Source organism: Cetorhinus maximus, chromosome 7 (assembly GCF_964194155.1).
Source record: "Cetorhinus maximus chromosome 7, sCetMax3.hap1.1, whole genome shotgun sequence".
Taxonomy (NCBI): Eukaryota; Metazoa; Chordata; class Chondrichthyes; order Lamniformes; family Cetorhinidae; genus Cetorhinus; species Cetorhinus maximus.
The window spans coordinates 111707142-111726130 of NC_135885.1; the positions used below are offsets into that span (position 1 = coordinate 111707142).

The following is an 18989-nucleotide window of genomic DNA, read 5'->3' on the forward strand; positions in this document are numbered from 1 at the left end:
CAGAGCATGAGGGTAGACGGTGGTGCAGTGGTAATGTCACTAGACTACTAACATGGGCCCAGACCAATGATCTGAGCACATGGGTTCAAATCCCACCATAGGAGCTGGTGCAATTTAAATTCAATTAAATAAATCTGGAATTGAAAGCTAGTCCCAGTAATGAGGGTATCATTGATTAGTGTAAAAACCCTATGGGTTCCCTTTAGAGAAGGAAATTTGCCTGGCCTGGCCTACATGTGACTCCAGACCCACAGCAATGTGGTTGACTCTTAACTGCCCTCTGAAATGACCCAGCAAGCCAATTAGTTCAAGGTGAAATAGGGGTAGTCAATAAATGCTGGTCTTGCCAGTGACGCCTTCATCCCATGAAAAAGTTATTTTTTAAATGCAGGACTCATAACCCTCGGGTAATAGGCAATAGTTTATATTGCTATGGAAAAACAGATTTGTATTACCATCTGCAAATGCCAGCGGAGAGTAAGAATATTTTGGTGCATGCCTTCGCCGGCCCTAGCCTTGCTGAACCAAAGTTTAAGGTTTTATTAAATTAATCATGCATACATGCATTACGCCTTGTTTTATCTGTCACACAAACCATTGCGCCTCATCTTTCTGTCCACATCAAGAGGGTTACACAAAAATCATAATCATCTTAAATCTCTCATTGATTAAAGTTAATGAACCATACCTACCTCACTGAGTCCTAAGAATAGAAAATGTACAAAAATTATACAATTCTGAGAAAGTACATATTAAACTTCCCCCATAAAGTTGCCAACTTAACCTTGGACACTACTTAAGCAGTTTTCTCCTCACAGGCCTCTTTGGGGTCTTGAATTTGAGTTCCATACCACACTGAGCATTTTCTCAGCGTCGGTTTCCACTTCAACTGCAAATATTCCCAGGTCCAGACTCTGTCTTACTTAAACTCCCCTGTTCCCAGGCCTAAACTCAGCCTTACTTAAACTCCCCTGTTCCCTGGCCTAAACTCTGCCTTACTTAAACCCCACTGATCCCTGGCCTAAACTCTGCCTTACTTAAACCCCACTGTTCCCAAGCCTAAACTCTGCCTTACTTAAACCCCACTGTTCCCAAGCCCAGGCTCTGCTTTCCTTTAACTCCCCTGTTCCCAGGCCCAGACTCTGCCTAAACTCCACTGTTCCCAGGCCCAGACTCTGCCTTACTTAAACTCCCCTGTTCCCAAACCCAGGCTCTGCTTACTTCAACTCCCCTGTTCCCAGGCCCAGATTCTGCCTAAACTCCACTGTTTCCAGGCCCAGACTCTGTCTTACTTAAACTCCCGTTCCCAGGCCCAGACTCTGCTTTACTTAAACTCCTGTGTTCCCAAGCCCAGGCTCTGCCTAAACTCCACTGTTCCCAGGCCCAGACTCTGCCTTACTGAAATTCCCCTGTTCCCAGGCCCAGGCTCTGTTTTATTTCAACTTCCTTGTTCCCAAGCCCAGACTTTGCTTTGCTTCAACTCCCCTATCCCCAGGCCCAGACTCTCCAGTTTCAGGACCTGGTCAAATTTCAAACAATGGAGAAGCAATAAAATGGAGTGCAGCATAGGTCAAAGTTGCCTTGTATAGTTAATATGTTATTGGACTAGTAATCTAGAGGCCTAGGCTAGTAATTCAGAAAAAAAAAATCCCCCATAGCAGTTTCAGAATTTGAATTCAGTTCCAAATAAAAAGCTGGTTTCAATAAACGTGACCATGAAACTACCAGATTATCCTCCTTTCAGCTGTCCTTATTCAACATGGTTGACTCATAATTGTACTTTGAAGTGGCCCAGCAATCCATTCAGTTAATAGGCAGTTAATGCCAGCCTTGCCAATGTATGTCCAGAGAATGTTTTTTTTAAAAGACTGTTTCACCTTGACTAGCAGAAGAGGCAATTTTGAACTTTTAAAAATTTGTTCATGGGCTGAGAGCACCACTGGCAAGGCCAGCATTTGTTGCCCTTCCCTAATTGCCCTTGAGCCACATTCTTGAGTCACTGAAGGCAATGTTGTGTACGTACGCAAAAGGTGCTGTTAGAAAGGTAGTTCCAGGATTGTGATCTGGTGATAGTAAAGGAATAGCAAATTCCAAGTTAGGTTGGTATGTGGCTTGGAAGGAAATTGCAGGTGGTGGTGTTCCCATGCGTCTGCTGCTCTTGTTCTTCTAGGTAGTAAATATCGCAGGATTGGAAGATGCTGTCGGAGGAAACTTGTTGAGTTGCTGCAGTGCATCTTGTGGATAGCACACATTACTGTCACTGTGTACCAGTGGTGGAGGGGGCGAATATTTGAGGTGTTGGATGGGGTGCTGATCAAGGGGCCTGCTTCATCCTGTATGGTGTTGAGCCTGAGTGTTGTTGGAATTGCACTTATCCAGGCAAATGGTGAGTATTCCATCACACTTCTGATTTATGCCTTGTAGATGGTGGATTGGCTTTGAGGAGTCGGGAGGTGATTTAATCTCTGCAGAATTCCCAGCTTCTGACCTGTTCTGTAGCCACAGTATTTACATAGCTGAACCAGTTATGTTGCTGGTCGGTGGTAACCCCAGGGTATTGTTTGTTGGTGAGGAATTCTGTGCCAATAATGCTATTGATTGGAGATGGTTAGGTTCTCTCTTGCTGGAGATGGTCATTGCCTGCCACTTGTGTGGCATAAATCTTATTTACCACTTATCAACCCAAGCCTGTAATCTGTTCAGGTCTTGCTGCATGTGGGCACGGACTGCTTCAGTATCTGAGGAGTTGAGAATGGTACTGAACACTGTGCAATCATCGATGAACATCCCCCACTTCTGACCTTATATTGGAAGAAAGATGAAGCAGCTGAAGATACTTGGGCCTAGGACACTGCCCCTAGAAACTCCAGCAGCGATGTCATGGGGCTGAGATGATTGGCCTCCAACAACAGCAACCACCTTTTATGCTAGAGAGTTTTCACCCTGACAGCCATTGAATTCAATTTTGCCAGGGCTCCCTGATGCCACACTTGGTCAAATGCTGCCTTGATGTCAGTCACATTTACTTCACCCCTGGAATTCAGCTCTTTTTTCCATGTTTGGACCAAGACTATAAAGCAGTTTGAAGCTGAGTAGCCAGAGAACCCTCATCTGAGTATATTGAGTCTGCATTTGGACCTGCAAAGCTGAGACCAGTTGGTGAGAACTTCCAGACATCCACCAGGACCAGAATTGTCTTCACACATGGGGACTCCAGCCCCACAGCGCGAGACTGTGCAGACTTTATCCTTTATTTTATAACACTCCTCCTCCAAACCATCTGTGTGTGTGTGCGCGGGGGGAATTCTTTAGGAAGAGGTAAATAGTTATACTCCCTGATTACAATTGTGTGTTAACCAGTACTTGCAACTTGTTAAAAGAGGTTTTGTTTTAAGATAAATTAATCATTCTGAGTTTTTGAAAGAAGCCTGGTCAGAGTCTCTTTTCTTCGGGGTACTAGAGGTATAGGTACACAATTGGCCATTTCGGTGACACAATTAAGCATTTAAATTAATGGTACAGCCTGCGGAGTAGTGGGGCTTGATAATTCGCGCACTCCTCCCATCCTGGTCGTAACACCTGGCATTACCGCTGACCAGACAAATGAAAGAGCACTACTGTTTCTGTCTTGTGTGCTTGTCTCTTGAGTCTAGACAGTCCTTTTTAAAAGGCTGCACAAAGCTGCTTGCACCCTTTTTAGACTGATTTTACACCAATAGATTTGCAATGTGAATGCCCAGGAAACTTGCATGTGGCTTACTCTGCAGGTCATAACAGGTTCAATATTTTCTTTATCAGGACCATAGTGGTGCAGTCAGATCAAGAAAATTCTAGACCACACTATTAGGTTTGTCTTTGGCTTGCTTAATGGAAAGGAAGTAGAGAATGGTCATAAACGGGGCATTTTCAAGTTGGTAGGCTGTCACTACTGGAGTGTCGCAGGACTCAGTGTTGGGGCCTCAGCTATTTAGAATCTATATTAATGACTTAGATGAAGAGGCAGAGAATAATGTACCTAAGTTTGCTGATGATACAAAGCTAGGTGGAATGGTAAGTTGTGGGGAGGACACAGAGGGTGCAAAGCAATATAGACAGTTAAGTGAGTGGGCAACAAGATGACAGATGGAGTATAATGTGGATAAGTGTGAAGTTATTCACTTTGGTCATAAGAATAGAAAACCAGAATTATTTTTGAAAAGGTATAAAACTTGTAAATGTTGAAGTTCAGAGAGACTTAGGTGTGCTCATTACAAGAAACGCAGGAAGTTAGCATGCAGGTACAGCAACCAATTAGGAAGGCAAATACCATGTCGACCTTTATTGAAAGGGGATTGGAGTACAGGAATAAAAAGCTTTGCTACACTTGTACAGGGCTTTGGTGAGATCATATCTGGAATGTTGTGTGCAGTTTTGGTCTCCATATTTAAGGAAGAATATACTTTCATTGGAGGCAGTACAGTGAAGCTCCACTAAGTTGCTCCCTGGGGTGTGGCGGTTGCCCTACATAAGAGACTGAGTAAATTGAACCTATATTCTCTGGAGTTTAAAAGAAAGAGAAGCGATCTCATTGAAACATACAAGATTATGAAGGGGCTTGATAGAGTAGATGCTGAGAGATTGTTTCATCTGGTTGGGGAACCTTAAAAAATAGGGGCACAGTCTCAGGATAAGGAGCCGATCGTTTAGGACTGAGATGAGGAGGAATTACTTCACTCAAAGTGTTGTGAACCTTTGGAATTCTCTACCTCCAGAAGGTTGTGGATGCTCCATCATTGAATACATTTAAGGCTGGGATAGACAGATTTTTGGTGTCTCAGGGAATCAACGGATATGGGGAGCAGGCAGGAAAGTGGAGGTGAAGCCCAAGATCATCCATGTTTGTATTGAACGATAGAGCAGGCTTGACAGGCCAAATGATCTATGCCTGCTCCTTAGGGATGGGCAAAAAAATACTGGCCTAGCCAACGATGCCCGCATTCTGTAAATTAATATATATTTTTTTAAATCCTTGTGTCTAATAAAGCCATATAATTTTATGCAAGGCTTTTAATTTCAGTGTATTCAGCAAAGTGATACTGCCTGGGTTGCAAACCTAGTTCACATATGGAATTTTTTCTCAATAATAGAACAGATCATAATTAATCACATTTTCAATTCAATATTGGTGATTGACTAGCTGTAACTCCCAATGAGTAGCACACGGTAGCTTTCTATTAAAAAGTGTAATCGGTCCAGTTGTTGGAGTAAACATTCTTAGTCTCTGTGTTATATGTATTCTGAATACCAAAGCCCTAGTAAATTCAAAGGCTCTTTAAGTTGTTAGGAATCCTGTAAGAGGTATTTTTTATTTGTTTATGGGATGTGGGCATAGCTAGCTAGGCCAGCATTTATTGTCCATCCCTAATTGCCCTTAAGAAGGTGGTGGTGAACTGCCTTCTTAAACCGCTGCAGTCCACATGTTGTAGGTATACCCATAGTGCTGTTAGGGAAGGAGTTCCAGGATCTTGATCCAGCGACAGTGAAGAAATGACGATATATTTCCAAGTCAAGATGATGAGTGGCTTGGAGGGAACTTCCAGGTGTTGGTGTTCCCATGCGTCTGCTGCCCTTGGCCTTCTAGGTGGTAGTGGTCATGGGTTTCGAAGATGCTACTTAAGGAGCGTTGGTGTGTTTCTGCAGTGCATTGCCTAGATAGTACACACTGCTACGCTGTTTGTCAATGGTGGCGGGAATGAATGTTAGTGGAAGGGGTGCCAATCAAAAGCAGGCTGCTTTGTCCTGGATAGTGCCAAGCTTCTCGAGTGTTGTTAAGAGTTGCACTCATCCAGGCAAGTAGAGAATATTCCATCACACTCCTGACTTGTGCCTTGTAGATGGTAGACAGGCTTTGGGGAGTTAGGAAGTGAGTTACTCACCACAGGATTCCTAGCCTCTGACCTGCTCTTGTAACCCCAATATTTATATGACTAGCCCAGTTCAACTTCTGGCCAATGGTAACCCCCAGGATGTTGATAGTGGGGGATTCAGCAATAGTAATGCCATTGAATATCAGAGGGCAATGGTTAGATTCCCTCTTGTTGGAGATGGTCATCGCCTGGCATTTGTTTGGCGCGAATGTTACTTGCCACTTGTCAGCCTAAGCCTGGATATTGTCCAGGTCTTGCTGCATTTTTGACATGGACTGCTTCAGTTCGTTATGTGCAATGAAGACCTTGGGTTCTCTCAAGCAACTACAGTTTTCAGGTTTACTGTTATCAATAACCATAGCTATTGGGGCGCAGGATGCCATCAAAAGTTTCGATTGGCATGACTTGAAAAAGTCATGAACAAAATAAGGGTTTGTTACTTTCTTTTGAACAAAAAACGCTAAATGCTATAAAACTTCAGATTTATATTGCTTCACTTCTAATTTTCTCTTTTAAGAACGGATGAATTAATTCAGAAGACAATTCGAGAGAAGTTTGAACAGTGTACGGTGCTGACAATTGCACATCGGCTTAATACTATCATCGACAGTGATAGAATTCTGGTAAGAAGATGCAATAACACAAACTTCCTTACAGCTACTGTTATGTTGCAACCTGGGTCTTAGGAGGGCAAGTTAGATTTATTATTGTCATGTATTTGGATGTGGATAGAGAGTCTTCCTATTGGTTGTTCTTGGGGCTTACTTTCACTTGGTGAAATATTGACATTTGTGGTCAGTCTGTATGAAAAAATAATGGCATTGAGATGCTACCAATGTCCAATGATACCGCCAGACCAGTGCTTTTACTGCTCACAGGAAAACCAGTCCTCTGGGCTCCTAGTCTTTTTAAAAAACAATCCGGCAAGTTAACCTTGATGCGGCTTGCCGCACAAAACTTGCATTTGAGGTATAGACTGAAGAGCAATGTAAAAGCAGCTTTAGTTGCCTCTTCCTGGAAGTATAATTGTGCCTGTAGGTTAAGGCACTTCTTTGTAGCTTTGTTTAATATCCTTAGAAACAAAGTATAATTATTGCATTTTGACATTTAACTTCATTTTTAAATTTATTTGGCACTTCATTACACAAATTGAAAGAAGAACAAATAAATTTTTTCAAATTTACATTTAAACACTTGGCCTCTGCTTCCATATATAAATGTAAAGATTTCACTGATGCTGCAGGCAAAAGATTGCAAAATCTAATGTAATGTTTTACAGAGGAAATATTGAAGCAAGTATGCAATAATATCTTTTTAAAAGGTAGCTCATAATGTGAGGAAACTTCCCCAGTTGCAGCTGTGCTCTTTGTCCTGTTGACATTGTGGGGTTCTCAAAAGCTGAAAAAAATGACTGGCAATTGTTTGGTAATGAAATGTGGCAAGTAAGTGTGGCATGGGAGTTAAAAGTGCAAGTAATTAAAATCAGCTAATGCAGTTGCTAACTTAAGCTGTTGCTGGAGAATTTTGCAGTTTATTTATGCTGCCTAAAGTGTTGGGACACGCACTCTAACCTTTAATGAATCAAAGAATGAGCTGTAACTTGATCTTCATGGGTAAATCACATGCATTACATTTGTGCATTTGATTGCCTCTGTTTCTGAAATGTGAAAAAGACGTCTGCGATGAGAACAATAACCTGTTATTCATGGAATCATTAAGAACTTTTCTCACTAAATGCTGTTCTCCTATGCAACTGCCTGACATCTATGTACTTTGAAAGGCTTTATTGGTAAGATCATTCTACAGTTGAAGTTCAATAAGTAGCTTACCCAAGTGGAAACAAAATTCTCTTATTCATCAAATTTCCTGATAACTAATTTTCATTACATTGAGTTTCCATTAGCATGCGAGAAAATTTCCCATCTAAATAGCTTTGCTAACTAATAATGACTAGATTTAGGAAAAACAATGTACCTGTCATTCTGTCGGAATATTAACTGGTTTTGAGTATGATACTAAAGCCTTTTTTTTACCCATTATAGCCTCATGTATGATGCTTCCTTTTCTCTCCCTCTGACTGAAACTGAAATACACATGCAATTTTACTTGTGAATTGTGAGATATTGCACAGATGCAAAACAACGAACTGAATGAGCAACAAAGCATTGAACTATCCTGAAAATTTTACTTTGTGGATTTTTTTCTGCTCACTTATCAACAATGCTATTTTTGATTTTCCTGCAACCTGTCACAGCACCTGCAATATTTCTATACTCATGAAGTAGTTTGGATGTTCCTCAGTTGCAGGACTCAAATATCGCACAGCGGAGATATATTAGGGCCGGGTGGAGGAGGGAGAGAGAAGAAAGAAGATATATAGCGCATGTGGCTTTGAGAAAGATGAAATATTTTTACCAATGGCGCATCATAGTTTTGGCTTCTTTCCATTGGTAGCTACTCCACAGTCTGGTGAAATAATTTTTATTCGTTCATGAGCTGTAAATGGCAAGACCAGCACTATTGGCCACCCCCAACTGCCCTTGAAAAGGGGTTGGTGAGCCACTTTCCTGAACCATTGCAGTCCCTTGTCATAATGACTAAGTGGCTTGCCAGGCCATTTCAGAGGGCAGTTACGTGTCAACCACATTGCTGTGGATCTGGAGTCACATGAAGGCCAGACAGGCCAAGAATGGCAGATTTCCTTATCTGAAGGACATTAGTGAATCCAGTAATTTCATGATCACCAGTATTGATACTGGCTTTTTGTACCAGCTTTATTTAACTAACTGAATTTAAATTCCCTTGCTGCTATGGGTGAAATTTGAATTAATGTCTGCAGATTATTAGTCTAGGCCCCTGGTTTGCCAACCCAGTAACAAAACCACTATGCTACCGTCCCCGATGTATTCCACCTTTTGAAGGCAGGAAGATCAGTGAGCACACATGGTATAACCAGGAAGTCAAAATACAGTAAAGAGGGTTTTTGTTTTGATTCCTGACTCATTATAGTACCTAGCTATTGACAGCTAATGGCACACTCTGGTTATAGAGAGTGAGGGCTCAGCTATAGAATTGATCTGAGGTACTGAACTCCAAAAACACATTAAAACTCCAAAAATGTAGTGGATCATTAAAAAATACAGGGAATGAAAAAATCAAACAGTGGATAATGGATGAACATAATGAGACTATTCATTTTAAAGCAGAAAGAAAAACATACAGCATATAAGTGAGCTATTTTTAAAATGAAAGGAGAAAACACAATATACTCGGCTTTTTGAAAGAAGAATAAGAAAAAGAAAAAGAACAACAAGGTTATTAATGAGAGCATGGGAAAAAACATAATGGGCAACAGACCTTGGAGTAAAAGAACCAAGACCATCAAAAAAAGATTAATAGAGTGAAGCAATACAACCAAGTGGGGCAGGAATGAGACTCTGGGCAGGATTTGCCCATCGGGGGGCGGGGCCCGCTCGCCGACGCAAAAAATGACACGTGGTGACATCGGGCGGAACTCCCGACATCACCGCGCCCCATTTAAATTTTCCAGTGGGCGGGGGCACAGCAAAATCAGCTCCCGCTCCCGCCAACCTGTCAATGGCCAATTGAGGCAATTGACAAAGTCATTTAGCTAATTAATGGACCTGCCCGTCCAACCTTAAGGTTGGCGGGCAGGCTAGGAGCCCCGTCGGGAATTATAAAAAGCATGAAACCTCATCCACGGGCGGGATGAAGTTTCATGCAGGTTTTTAAAAATTTTAATAAAGTTTTTGTTAAAATTATGGACATGTCCCAACTCATGTGACATGTCAGGAATTTTTTTTTTTTTTTACTATTTTTAATTTCTGTCACAGAGCAGCCGATCTCCCTGAGGCAGCACCTAGCCTCAGGGGGATGAGTGCACTCTTTCATGCTCATGCGCAAAAGAGCACACCCTCAATTTTGGGACCCCGCCCCTGCCCCCGCCGCCTGCACAGGGAGCGCATAGCGATTCCATGTGGACGTCGTGCTGGGTGGGCCTTAATTGACCCGCCCATGTAAAATGGCGCCGCAGCCCCAATCGGGGGCGCCGATCGGAAGCGTGCCTGTGCACGCCCGCCATTCAACTTCGCCCCCAACAGGGGGAAAATCCTGCCCTCTGAAAACTTGCTTGGAGTAAGCTGCAATTCTTGTTCAGCTGGATAATTCATGACAGGGCTGTGAGGACCAACACAGATATTGATCACATGAGCAAGTCAGGGGAAGTTTAACCTATCAAATGGCACCACAGTCACAATCATACTAGACTAATCTAGGTGTATCAAGTCATAGCTCAGTATTGCTGAAAATGTCCTCACTATTAATACCACATTTATCCACATCCTCTTCCACAGTGTGTTGCCATTATGCGGTTTATAAGATTGGTATGTTTTGGAACTGTGTCTTTAAATTTGAGGTGAATTGAATGGGGTCATGTGACATGCTCTGAAGTCTGCCTGACAAAAAACCTAGTGGTTTGATTGTTAGAGATCAAAGGGAAGCTTAGATTGTTTTACTGAGAAGGTGCAAGGTATTTGAAACCGTGGCAGCAGTTTGTGTGCAAACAGCAGAGATTATGTGTCTCCAAAGTCTCCGAAAAATGTTGACTTGTAAACAGTTGTGCTTAAAACTGTCCATTTTGTTCCAAGATGAAAAAGAGTTAAGCTCTCAAGGATGGCTAATTAGCATTCCTGCTGAGATACAAAGCACCATGTGATTTATGTTGCCATGGGAAAGGATGCAGAGGAAGCCGTTGTAAAGATCAGGCTACAGACCTTCCTAGAATATCAGGGAACATCACAAACAGTGGTTTAAGTCCGCCTGGATCCAAGAGAGAGAGAGAGGGCAGCTAGAGGCCAAAAAAGTCTCAATGGTTCACTGTGCAGGAATGCGTGTGGGAGCTTGCGTTTGGGTGGAAAAGACCAAATTCAAGGGGAGTTAAAACAAGGCTGGAAGAGTCACCTAGCTTGGACTAGAGGGAAAGTCTCTGGGAAAAGAAAACATACCGAAAGACGGTTCCATGGAATAAACCCTCAGAAGCTAAGAATCACTTTGGATTGATTCTGGGAAAATTGAATGCCTAAACAAAGGACAGTGTAAAGTATACCTGTGAAGTGTGTTTTTAGGCTAGGATAAGAATAAGAAACGGAGTATTCTGTTCTGTGATGTAAAGTATAACTTATCTCCAAAAATACTGTAATTGTAGTTAGTATTTGTAGTCATTTGTTACAGTAAATGTCTTAAAAGGTGAAATCTTGACATGCTATTCTTTCAGCTATTAACTGGAAGTTCGATGTTATCGGTCTCCATGGGGATCGTAACAAGTATCCTTTTGGCTGTTCCCTTCCGCTGAGTTTGATATCCATACCTGTTTTCCTGGGCATTATTTTCTTGAAGTTTGTAAAATATTTCTTCTTCAGTTTAATTTCCCTTTGAACATGACTCCTTAGTTAATTTGGTTTTGTTCTACCATGTGTCCTACTTTTAACAAGGGACATACACGCCTTTCATTGCATGAGGATAGTTCTGAAGGCATGCCCTTTTACTTCAGAGAATCTTGGCTTCTGACTGAACCCAAAAGTTCAGCCTGGCCTTTCTCAGATCCTCTGCTGTGCTTAAGAGATGGGACCCATTGTCAGTGAACGTTTCTACTCTTGGACCTCCACCAAGCAGATACACAGGAAATAAGGTTGGCAGCATTGTGATATCACCCTCACCTATTGGCATTGTATTACCATGCTTGCAGATGTCCTGATCATGAACTCTCTGCATTTACTGAGGTATCCAAACAGTGGAAAGGGGGCAAAGATCCAGATGGTAATCAGAGGAATGTCCTTTTTTATGACTGGATTGAAAGAGACAATCAACAAACAGAAGCTAAATGAAATGCAATATTTTTATTTCTGTTTTTCTTCTCTTCCTCCACCATCTGCATTTTTCCTAAATGCTTGTTTCCTTGTTGCTTTTTCATTTTCTTTCCTCTTGCCTCTTTTTTTTCTCTAAATCTCTGACCTACATTTTCTTTGGCCAGGATTTTACATTCGGCGTGCGGGGGTGGGCGCAACCCAGCGGGACGTAAATTACGCACGATGACATCGGGCGTGCTTCCCGACGTCATCGCGCTGAATCACGATATTTTGTTCAGCAGGCACGCACCAGAGTTGGCTGCACGCCCGCCAATAATTGATAGGCCTATAAAGGCCATTAACCAGGTAATTAACCTGAATTTCACGCCTGCCCAACCTTACGGTTGGCAGGCAGGCGAAAAGGCCAAGCGGCCTCTAAGTTTTTTAGGAAACCTCATCCTCGAGCGGGATGAGGTTTCCTAAAGCTTTTGCTAATTAAAAACAAACTTTTTCTGAAAAATAAAAAACATGTCCCATTTTACGTGACATCAAATTTTTATTGCATTTATTTAATGTTTTAAAAAGCTCTTCAATCTCCCTGAAGCAGCTCCATGCCACAGGGAGATTGAAGCGCTCTTTCACACATGTGTGAAAGAGCGCTGGACCCGACTCTCCCTCCCCCTCCTGCCCGCACAGGTAGCGCTCAGTGCTACCGCTCACGTATTACACTGGGCAGGCCTCAATTGGCCCGCTTGCGTAAAATGGCAGCGCGGAGCCAATCACAGGTGGCAGTCGCCTCCAACCGCCCCTGCCTGCTCCCGCCGAGCCCGCCCAATGTGGGAAGAATTCAGGTCTTTGTCTTTTTCATAATGCCACTGCTCTCTTCTCCATCCACAAACCAAAATGTAAGCATCCCATACCATTCATCCAAAGTCCATCTTCCCCCCACCTCCCAACTGTACAAAAAGGCACCTGCAAAAATTGGGCACTTATTGGCAATGCCAAATAATTCACGTTGGTCCAAATCTTCCGGTCTCCAAATCGTCAGGGACCAGATGTACAACGGAAAATGCACGTTCAGTCCCTGTGGAAATCCTGACGCATGGACCTACACGTTGCCTGGGAAGTTTAAACTTCCAAAGGGCAATTCCTTGCTACCTGGGACCCTGCGCGGAAAGTCTCTAACCTTGAGCTAGAGTTAGAGACCTGGGACAGATCTGCACGACTTACTTTGATAGATACCCAGGAAATGTCTGACAGTTTAAAATCTGGTCTAACACCTGTGCAGCTCTATAACCGATGCCCTCAATCCCCGCCTCTGCCCCCCGCCCCCACATACCCCTGACCACCCGAATACTCCCTGACCACCAGACGACCACCCGACTACCCCCTGACCAGCCGACAACTTCCCCAACTGGACCCGACTAACCCCCCCTCCTCCCCCTCCATCAGACCCAACTACTTCCTGACTACCCAAAACCCACCCCCCACCACTCAACTAGCCTCTCGACCACCTGACTACACCCACCCCGAACCATCTGACTAACTCCCCCGGCCCAAACAACACCCCCACCTCACCCACCTACCCACCTCATGCACCTCACTCTCACCCACTCACACTCCTACCCACCTCATTCACGTTATGCATTTATCCATCTCACCAGCCTGCCCAACTCCACCCACATACCAACCTCATTCATCTACTCACCTCACCCGTCTACCAACCTCACCTACCTAACCTCACCCATCGACCAACCGCACCTGCCTACCCACCTCACCCATCTACCCACTCACTCACCTACCCACTGGGTTGGATTTTACCGTTGGCGAGCGGGGACCGATGCGTAAAATGACGCACGGTGAGGTCGGGCGGAATTCCCGATGTCACCGCGCCCCAGTTAAATTTTCAGGAAGGCGGGGGCGTAGTAAAATCAGCTGCGTGCCCACCGACCTGTCAATGGCCAATTGAGGCCATTGACAGAGCAATTAAAGTAATTACAGGACCTGCCCGTCCAACCTTAAGGTTGGTGGGCAGGCCAGGAGCCCCAGTGGGAAGTAGAAAAAGCATGAAACCTCATCCACGGGCGGGATAAGGCTTCATGTAGGGTTTTTAAAAATTTAACAAAGTTCTTTTGGAAATTATGAACATGTCCCAACGCATGTGACATTGTCACATGAGGGGACATGTTAGGGAAATTTTATTTTTCTATTTTGAGCTTTTTCACATTTAGACCCAATCTCCCTGAAGCTGCACTTAGCCTCAGGGAGATGATGATTTTGTGTGCATGCGCGAAAGAGCACACTCTCGATTTTAGGAATCCTCCCCCCCCCCGCCCGCCACCCGCACAGGGAGCGCATAGCACTTCCCTGCGGCGGACGTCGGGCCTTAATTGGCCCACCCACGTAAAATGGCGCCCGCCTCCAATCGGGGGCACCGATCAGAAGCGTGCCCATACGTGCCCGCCCATCAACTTCCCCCACAACGGGGGGAAAATTCAGCCCATTGATTCACTCACTCATCCATTCACTAAGATTCATTAAAAGACTGAACCTTCAAATACTTAACAGAATATGGCAGCTAGTGACGTAAAAATGTGCGAGTCCTCTCTTTCCCCAAACTTTACTCCATGCCAATGGAGATCCCCAGGGATGATGCACTGCATAGTTCTTTGACAACCGGGCTCAGAAGATTCCCGAAGAAATGCACAGTAGTGTCGGGTTGAGGAAATCTTTGCATGCAGCAGCAATACATACAGCATTGCCACTACTCGGAAGATTCAGGCCAATGTAATAAATACAAGCTGCATCTTGAAAGCAAGTATAACCTACGGACAACTTCAATGTATCAAGTCTGTTCACAAATTAAAACACGGAACACAAAGGTACGTTTAAGGCCCCAGCAGGTGAAATAAATGGCTTTTATGGGATAGAGATATATTTACATGCATAGCTGTAGAGAAACCACTCTGTCTCTAGGTCTGAATGCTAGGCTCTGTCCCAGGAAAACAGCAGTTTCTCTGCTGCAATGGGTGCTGGATAAAGAACTCCCCATTTGACAAAAGCCCAGAACTGCACCGTAAACCATCACATCTCATTCCACATTATCCCGAAAGCAGGGGTTCTTATCTGGAGCACTGCCCCCAGCAAAAGTGATTGAACCACCTATGGAGCACGCCCACATGAAAAGCAATTGGAGGGGGCCTAAAATCAAATGGTGGGGAACGGAAATTTTCAGAAATTGTATGAGGGAGGGTTTTCGATTAGTGTGGAAATGGAGCTGGGGAGAGATGGATATCCCTCCTTTCATGGGAAAGGACTCTGTGCTGGCAATGAACTGGGAAACTGAATGAACAGAGAATGAAAACCAATCCTGCTGGTAGGGCTCCAGAATTGGGCACAATCCCAGGCGAGAATGAGAAAAGAATGTTGCTGGAGGTATCCTGAGATATTTGGCTTATCAGTTTACTGTACATACAATAACCATTTTGAAAATAAGGATGCCTACAAATAAAGGGCACCTGCTGCAAGTGCCTTGGTTGTCCCTTATGTAGGGTTTTCACAGTATCCTCGATGCCCTTAGCTACGTTTTACCCCTGCTTTCCCCTTCATGAATACAGCATGAGTATCATCACCTTTCCAAAAAGGTCCTCCGTGTTTTCTCTTTACCAATACTCGTTCACCCTCCCACACCCCTCTCAATTCCTTACAAACCAAATGTGTCGACAAGCAAAGCTGTCTCACCTACTACAACCAATCATATGGCATATTCACTTCCTTAAAACACTTCCTCTGACTCCCTGAGGGGCATGCCACAAGATTAACTAATAATTTGTAATTGATGAACCAAACCAACCCCAAAGCTTTATTTCACAACAGGTTCAACTCAGATTGTATAAATCAACTGGAAGGTGCTATGTGTGAGTCCGCATCTGAGCTAAAGTCCAGCCTCCCAAAATAAATTACATGGCATTCAAAAAACAATTAGCAAAAAGACTTCACTTTTGGGTCTTTCTCTCTGTCTAGACAAGATTTTACACACTCCTGCCAGTTGGTTTGAAGGTGAGGGACACTTAAAATCCAGCAGGAATCCTTCCTGCCACCTAGCGCCCCCCCCCCCCACCCACCCCACACCCGACCTGTCTGAAATTTTACAGGGGGTAGGGAAGTAGGGAAGGCATCACCCACTCTTGGGCCTATTAAGGCCCATAAGTGGCTAATTAATGGCCATTAGAGCCTCATCCTGCCACTGCCAGTGTTTTACCTGGGGTGGGGAGAGGCCCACACTATTCGAGAAGCCCAGCAACTTCTGCTGTGTAGGCCGGTGTTGGGCAAGGGAGGGGAACCTCCTTTGTGGGACCCCTGGGCCAATCAGAGGCACTTCCCCACCACCCAGGTTATCCCCCTCTTTAACTCTGCACCCAGCCTTTTGAATCCAACCCCCTATCCCTTCACTGAGACCCCTGACCTCGGACTTACCCAGGCTCTTCAGTGTGGTGGGGCTGCCTGTGGTCCCAGCAGTGACCACTGTGCCTGCCTGGCACTGCTGGCACTACAGAGCTGCCAGCCATCCGATTGGCCGTCAGCTCTCTAAGGCAGAACTTCCAGCTAAGATGGGAGTGGAAGTCTCACCTTAAAGCATTAACACTGCTCCCAGCATCAAATAGCTGTGGGGCAGCTGCTGGAATCGCTAGTGGGCTCCCTGCACCCCTGACTTTTTAACCAGGCGGGCAGGGTGCCCCTCCCATAAAATCTAGCCCTCTGTCTCCTCCTTTCTCATTCTATGAGATACTTTCTGGTTTTGATAGTCTCACAAACCCAAAAACTTGGAAATTGAGTTTTTTTGGTGAACGACACAAATTGAACATTTTTTGTTTGAAATGTTAACTGTAGGTACTGGACGCAGGAAGAGTTGCGGAGTATGCAGAACCCTACGTTCTTCTAGAGAACAAAGATGGTTTTTTCTACAAGATGGTGCAACACTTGGGCAAGGCTGAAACAACTGCGTTGACCAAGATAGCCAAAGAGGTAAAGTTGTACATGAAAAATCAGCAAGTCTTGCATTTCCTTCACAAATTTAATTTACATATGAAGATTAATTTGTAGCTCTTTTCATACTTATTTTCAAATCAATGATATAAGCTGTGTTTTATAACTGATGTTACGACCGGGATGGGAGAAGTGTGCATATGATCTAGCCACACTACTCCACAGGCCGTACCATTAACTTAAAAGTTTAATTTTCTCATCAAAATAACTAATCATCTATTTCACCTACTGGTGCCCAAAATAAAGGAGTCTTCAACCAAGCTTCTTATAATAAACTCAGAACGATTGTTTATTATAAAACAAAACTTCTTTTTAACAAGTTGCAAGTACTGGTTAACACACAATTGTAATTGGGAAATATAACTATCTATCTCTTCCCAAAGAATTCCCCCAGCATACACACAGACAAACAAATGACAAACAGATAGTCTCTCTGCAGAGATGGGCTTTAGAGGATGGGCGTTATAAAATAAAGGATAAAGTTCACAGGGTCTCGATGCATTTGACCTATGGACGTCTGGAAGTTCTCACCAACTGGTCTCAGTTTTGCAGGTCCAAATGCAGACCAGCTACACTCAGATGAGGGTTCTCTGGCTACAGGTTGATAGCCACAAACAATTGCTGGCAAGGTAGAGAGAGAGAGAGAGCCAGTTAGAGTAGCCTTCCTTCCTCAGCTAGTTCCCCAGTAAGACTGCTTTCAAAACCTGCAGGTTCACAACTTGAGATTTTTTCTCTCTCCCATGTGATTTCCAGAAAGCTCCCAACCTTTGCCTTTTCGGTTTTTGTCCCCATCAATTAGTGATTGCTTTTCAAAACAAACAACCAGGTCTTCCTCAAGTACCATAAAGATCAGCTGATTTCTTGGAAGTGGCCTGCTTGTTCACAGTTCCAAGGTAAACTCATGGCCTTTTTTAAAAAAAAGAATCCTGGGTTAGCATCCAAATAACCAGATAATGCCATGTCCTTCCATTTTGTAAAAGAAAAAAATAGTCCTGAGTGATTCTAACACTGACTTCAGAACATCCTGAAGTCCACCAGTTTTTTGTCTTTTTTAAACAGATTTTTGCTGACCATTTTGTTGAACTAGCTGTCAAAAGACACAGTGGTGCCTCTGCAATAAGAGATGAAAACATTAATAAAAATATTTTTAAAGAAATACAACCACTTAGGATAACAGTAGAGAGGACTTTGTATGGAGTAAATGCTCCTCATCACTCAAATCTGGTCACCAAGGCCTGTCCTAACACCTGTACAACTGAATTTGAAACAGTTTTTAAAATCTCAAATCCCGAGGGCATCATCTGGAGCAGCATACAGATATGATCTGGTGATGTGTACAATTGATTAAATGACACCAAAATATCAGCTGTTGGTTAATGCACAATGCTCTATTTTCATGTGCTCTATTTTTCTAACAATATTCATGCATGTGCCACACAATTGATTTTCCACCTGCAAAACTTTGAACATTAATGGCTCAACTCTGCCATATATGTAATATAATCCTGCCATTTTTTGCGTAAGTGGAAGTTTAGTACTGGGGGCATAATCATGGAAGAGGTTTGGTCTTGTACCATTCATGCTGATCATCTGGGGCTGGACTGCAGTGTTCTTTTAAAGTCTTTTTTCATTAAAAAAAAGTTCTGAACTCTAGTGTCTTACTCTATCACTATTAGCTTACTAATGTTAAAAGATGACTGGTCTAGATTTTTTTTCAATCATTACAAACCTTTGGCTGCAAGTTAACTTTCTAATCAGTCCTCTGTATACTCTTTTAAATATGCATGCACAGAAATCTTCCTGTCTGTCAAGGTAAATCAAGTGGGGGAGACAATTTTTCCTTTTTTGTTCATTGGATGTGAGTGTCACTGGCAAGGTCAGCATTTATTGCCCATCTCTTGCCCTTGAGAAGGTGGTGGTGAGTCACTGCTTTGAACCACTGCTTTGAACCACTGCAGCCCATGTGGTGTAGATAGACTCAAAATGTTGTCAGGAAGGAAGTTCCAGGATTTTGGTCAAGTTACGGTGAAGAAATGGCAATTCAGATCTCAGTACTGTTTTCTTGTGATTTTTAGTCCTACAAACACCAGATTTGCCATCATTAGCAGCACCAAGTATAATGGAGTCTTCTGTAAATCCTTTGGGAGCCACACAAAAAGGATACTGTGGAATG

General features: G+C 43.5%; 1 protein-coding gene across 3 annotated transcripts in view; it reads left to right on the top strand.

Moving 5' to 3' along the window:
• The window catches only part of abcc4 (ATP binding cassette subfamily C member 4 (PEL blood group)), a 405942-nt gene that overhangs the window by 378876 nt on the left and 8077 nt on the right, over positions 1-18989 (top strand). For all 3 annotated transcript variants that reach the window (XM_078545915.1, XM_078545916.1, XM_078545917.1), the window contains 2 exons: positions 6424-6529; positions 16661-16795. In XM_078545915.1, the coding sequence (XP_078402041.1) occupies positions 6424-6529; positions 16661-16795 (241 nt within the window). The remainder of the gene's footprint in view (positions 1-6423; positions 6530-16660; positions 16796-18989) is intronic.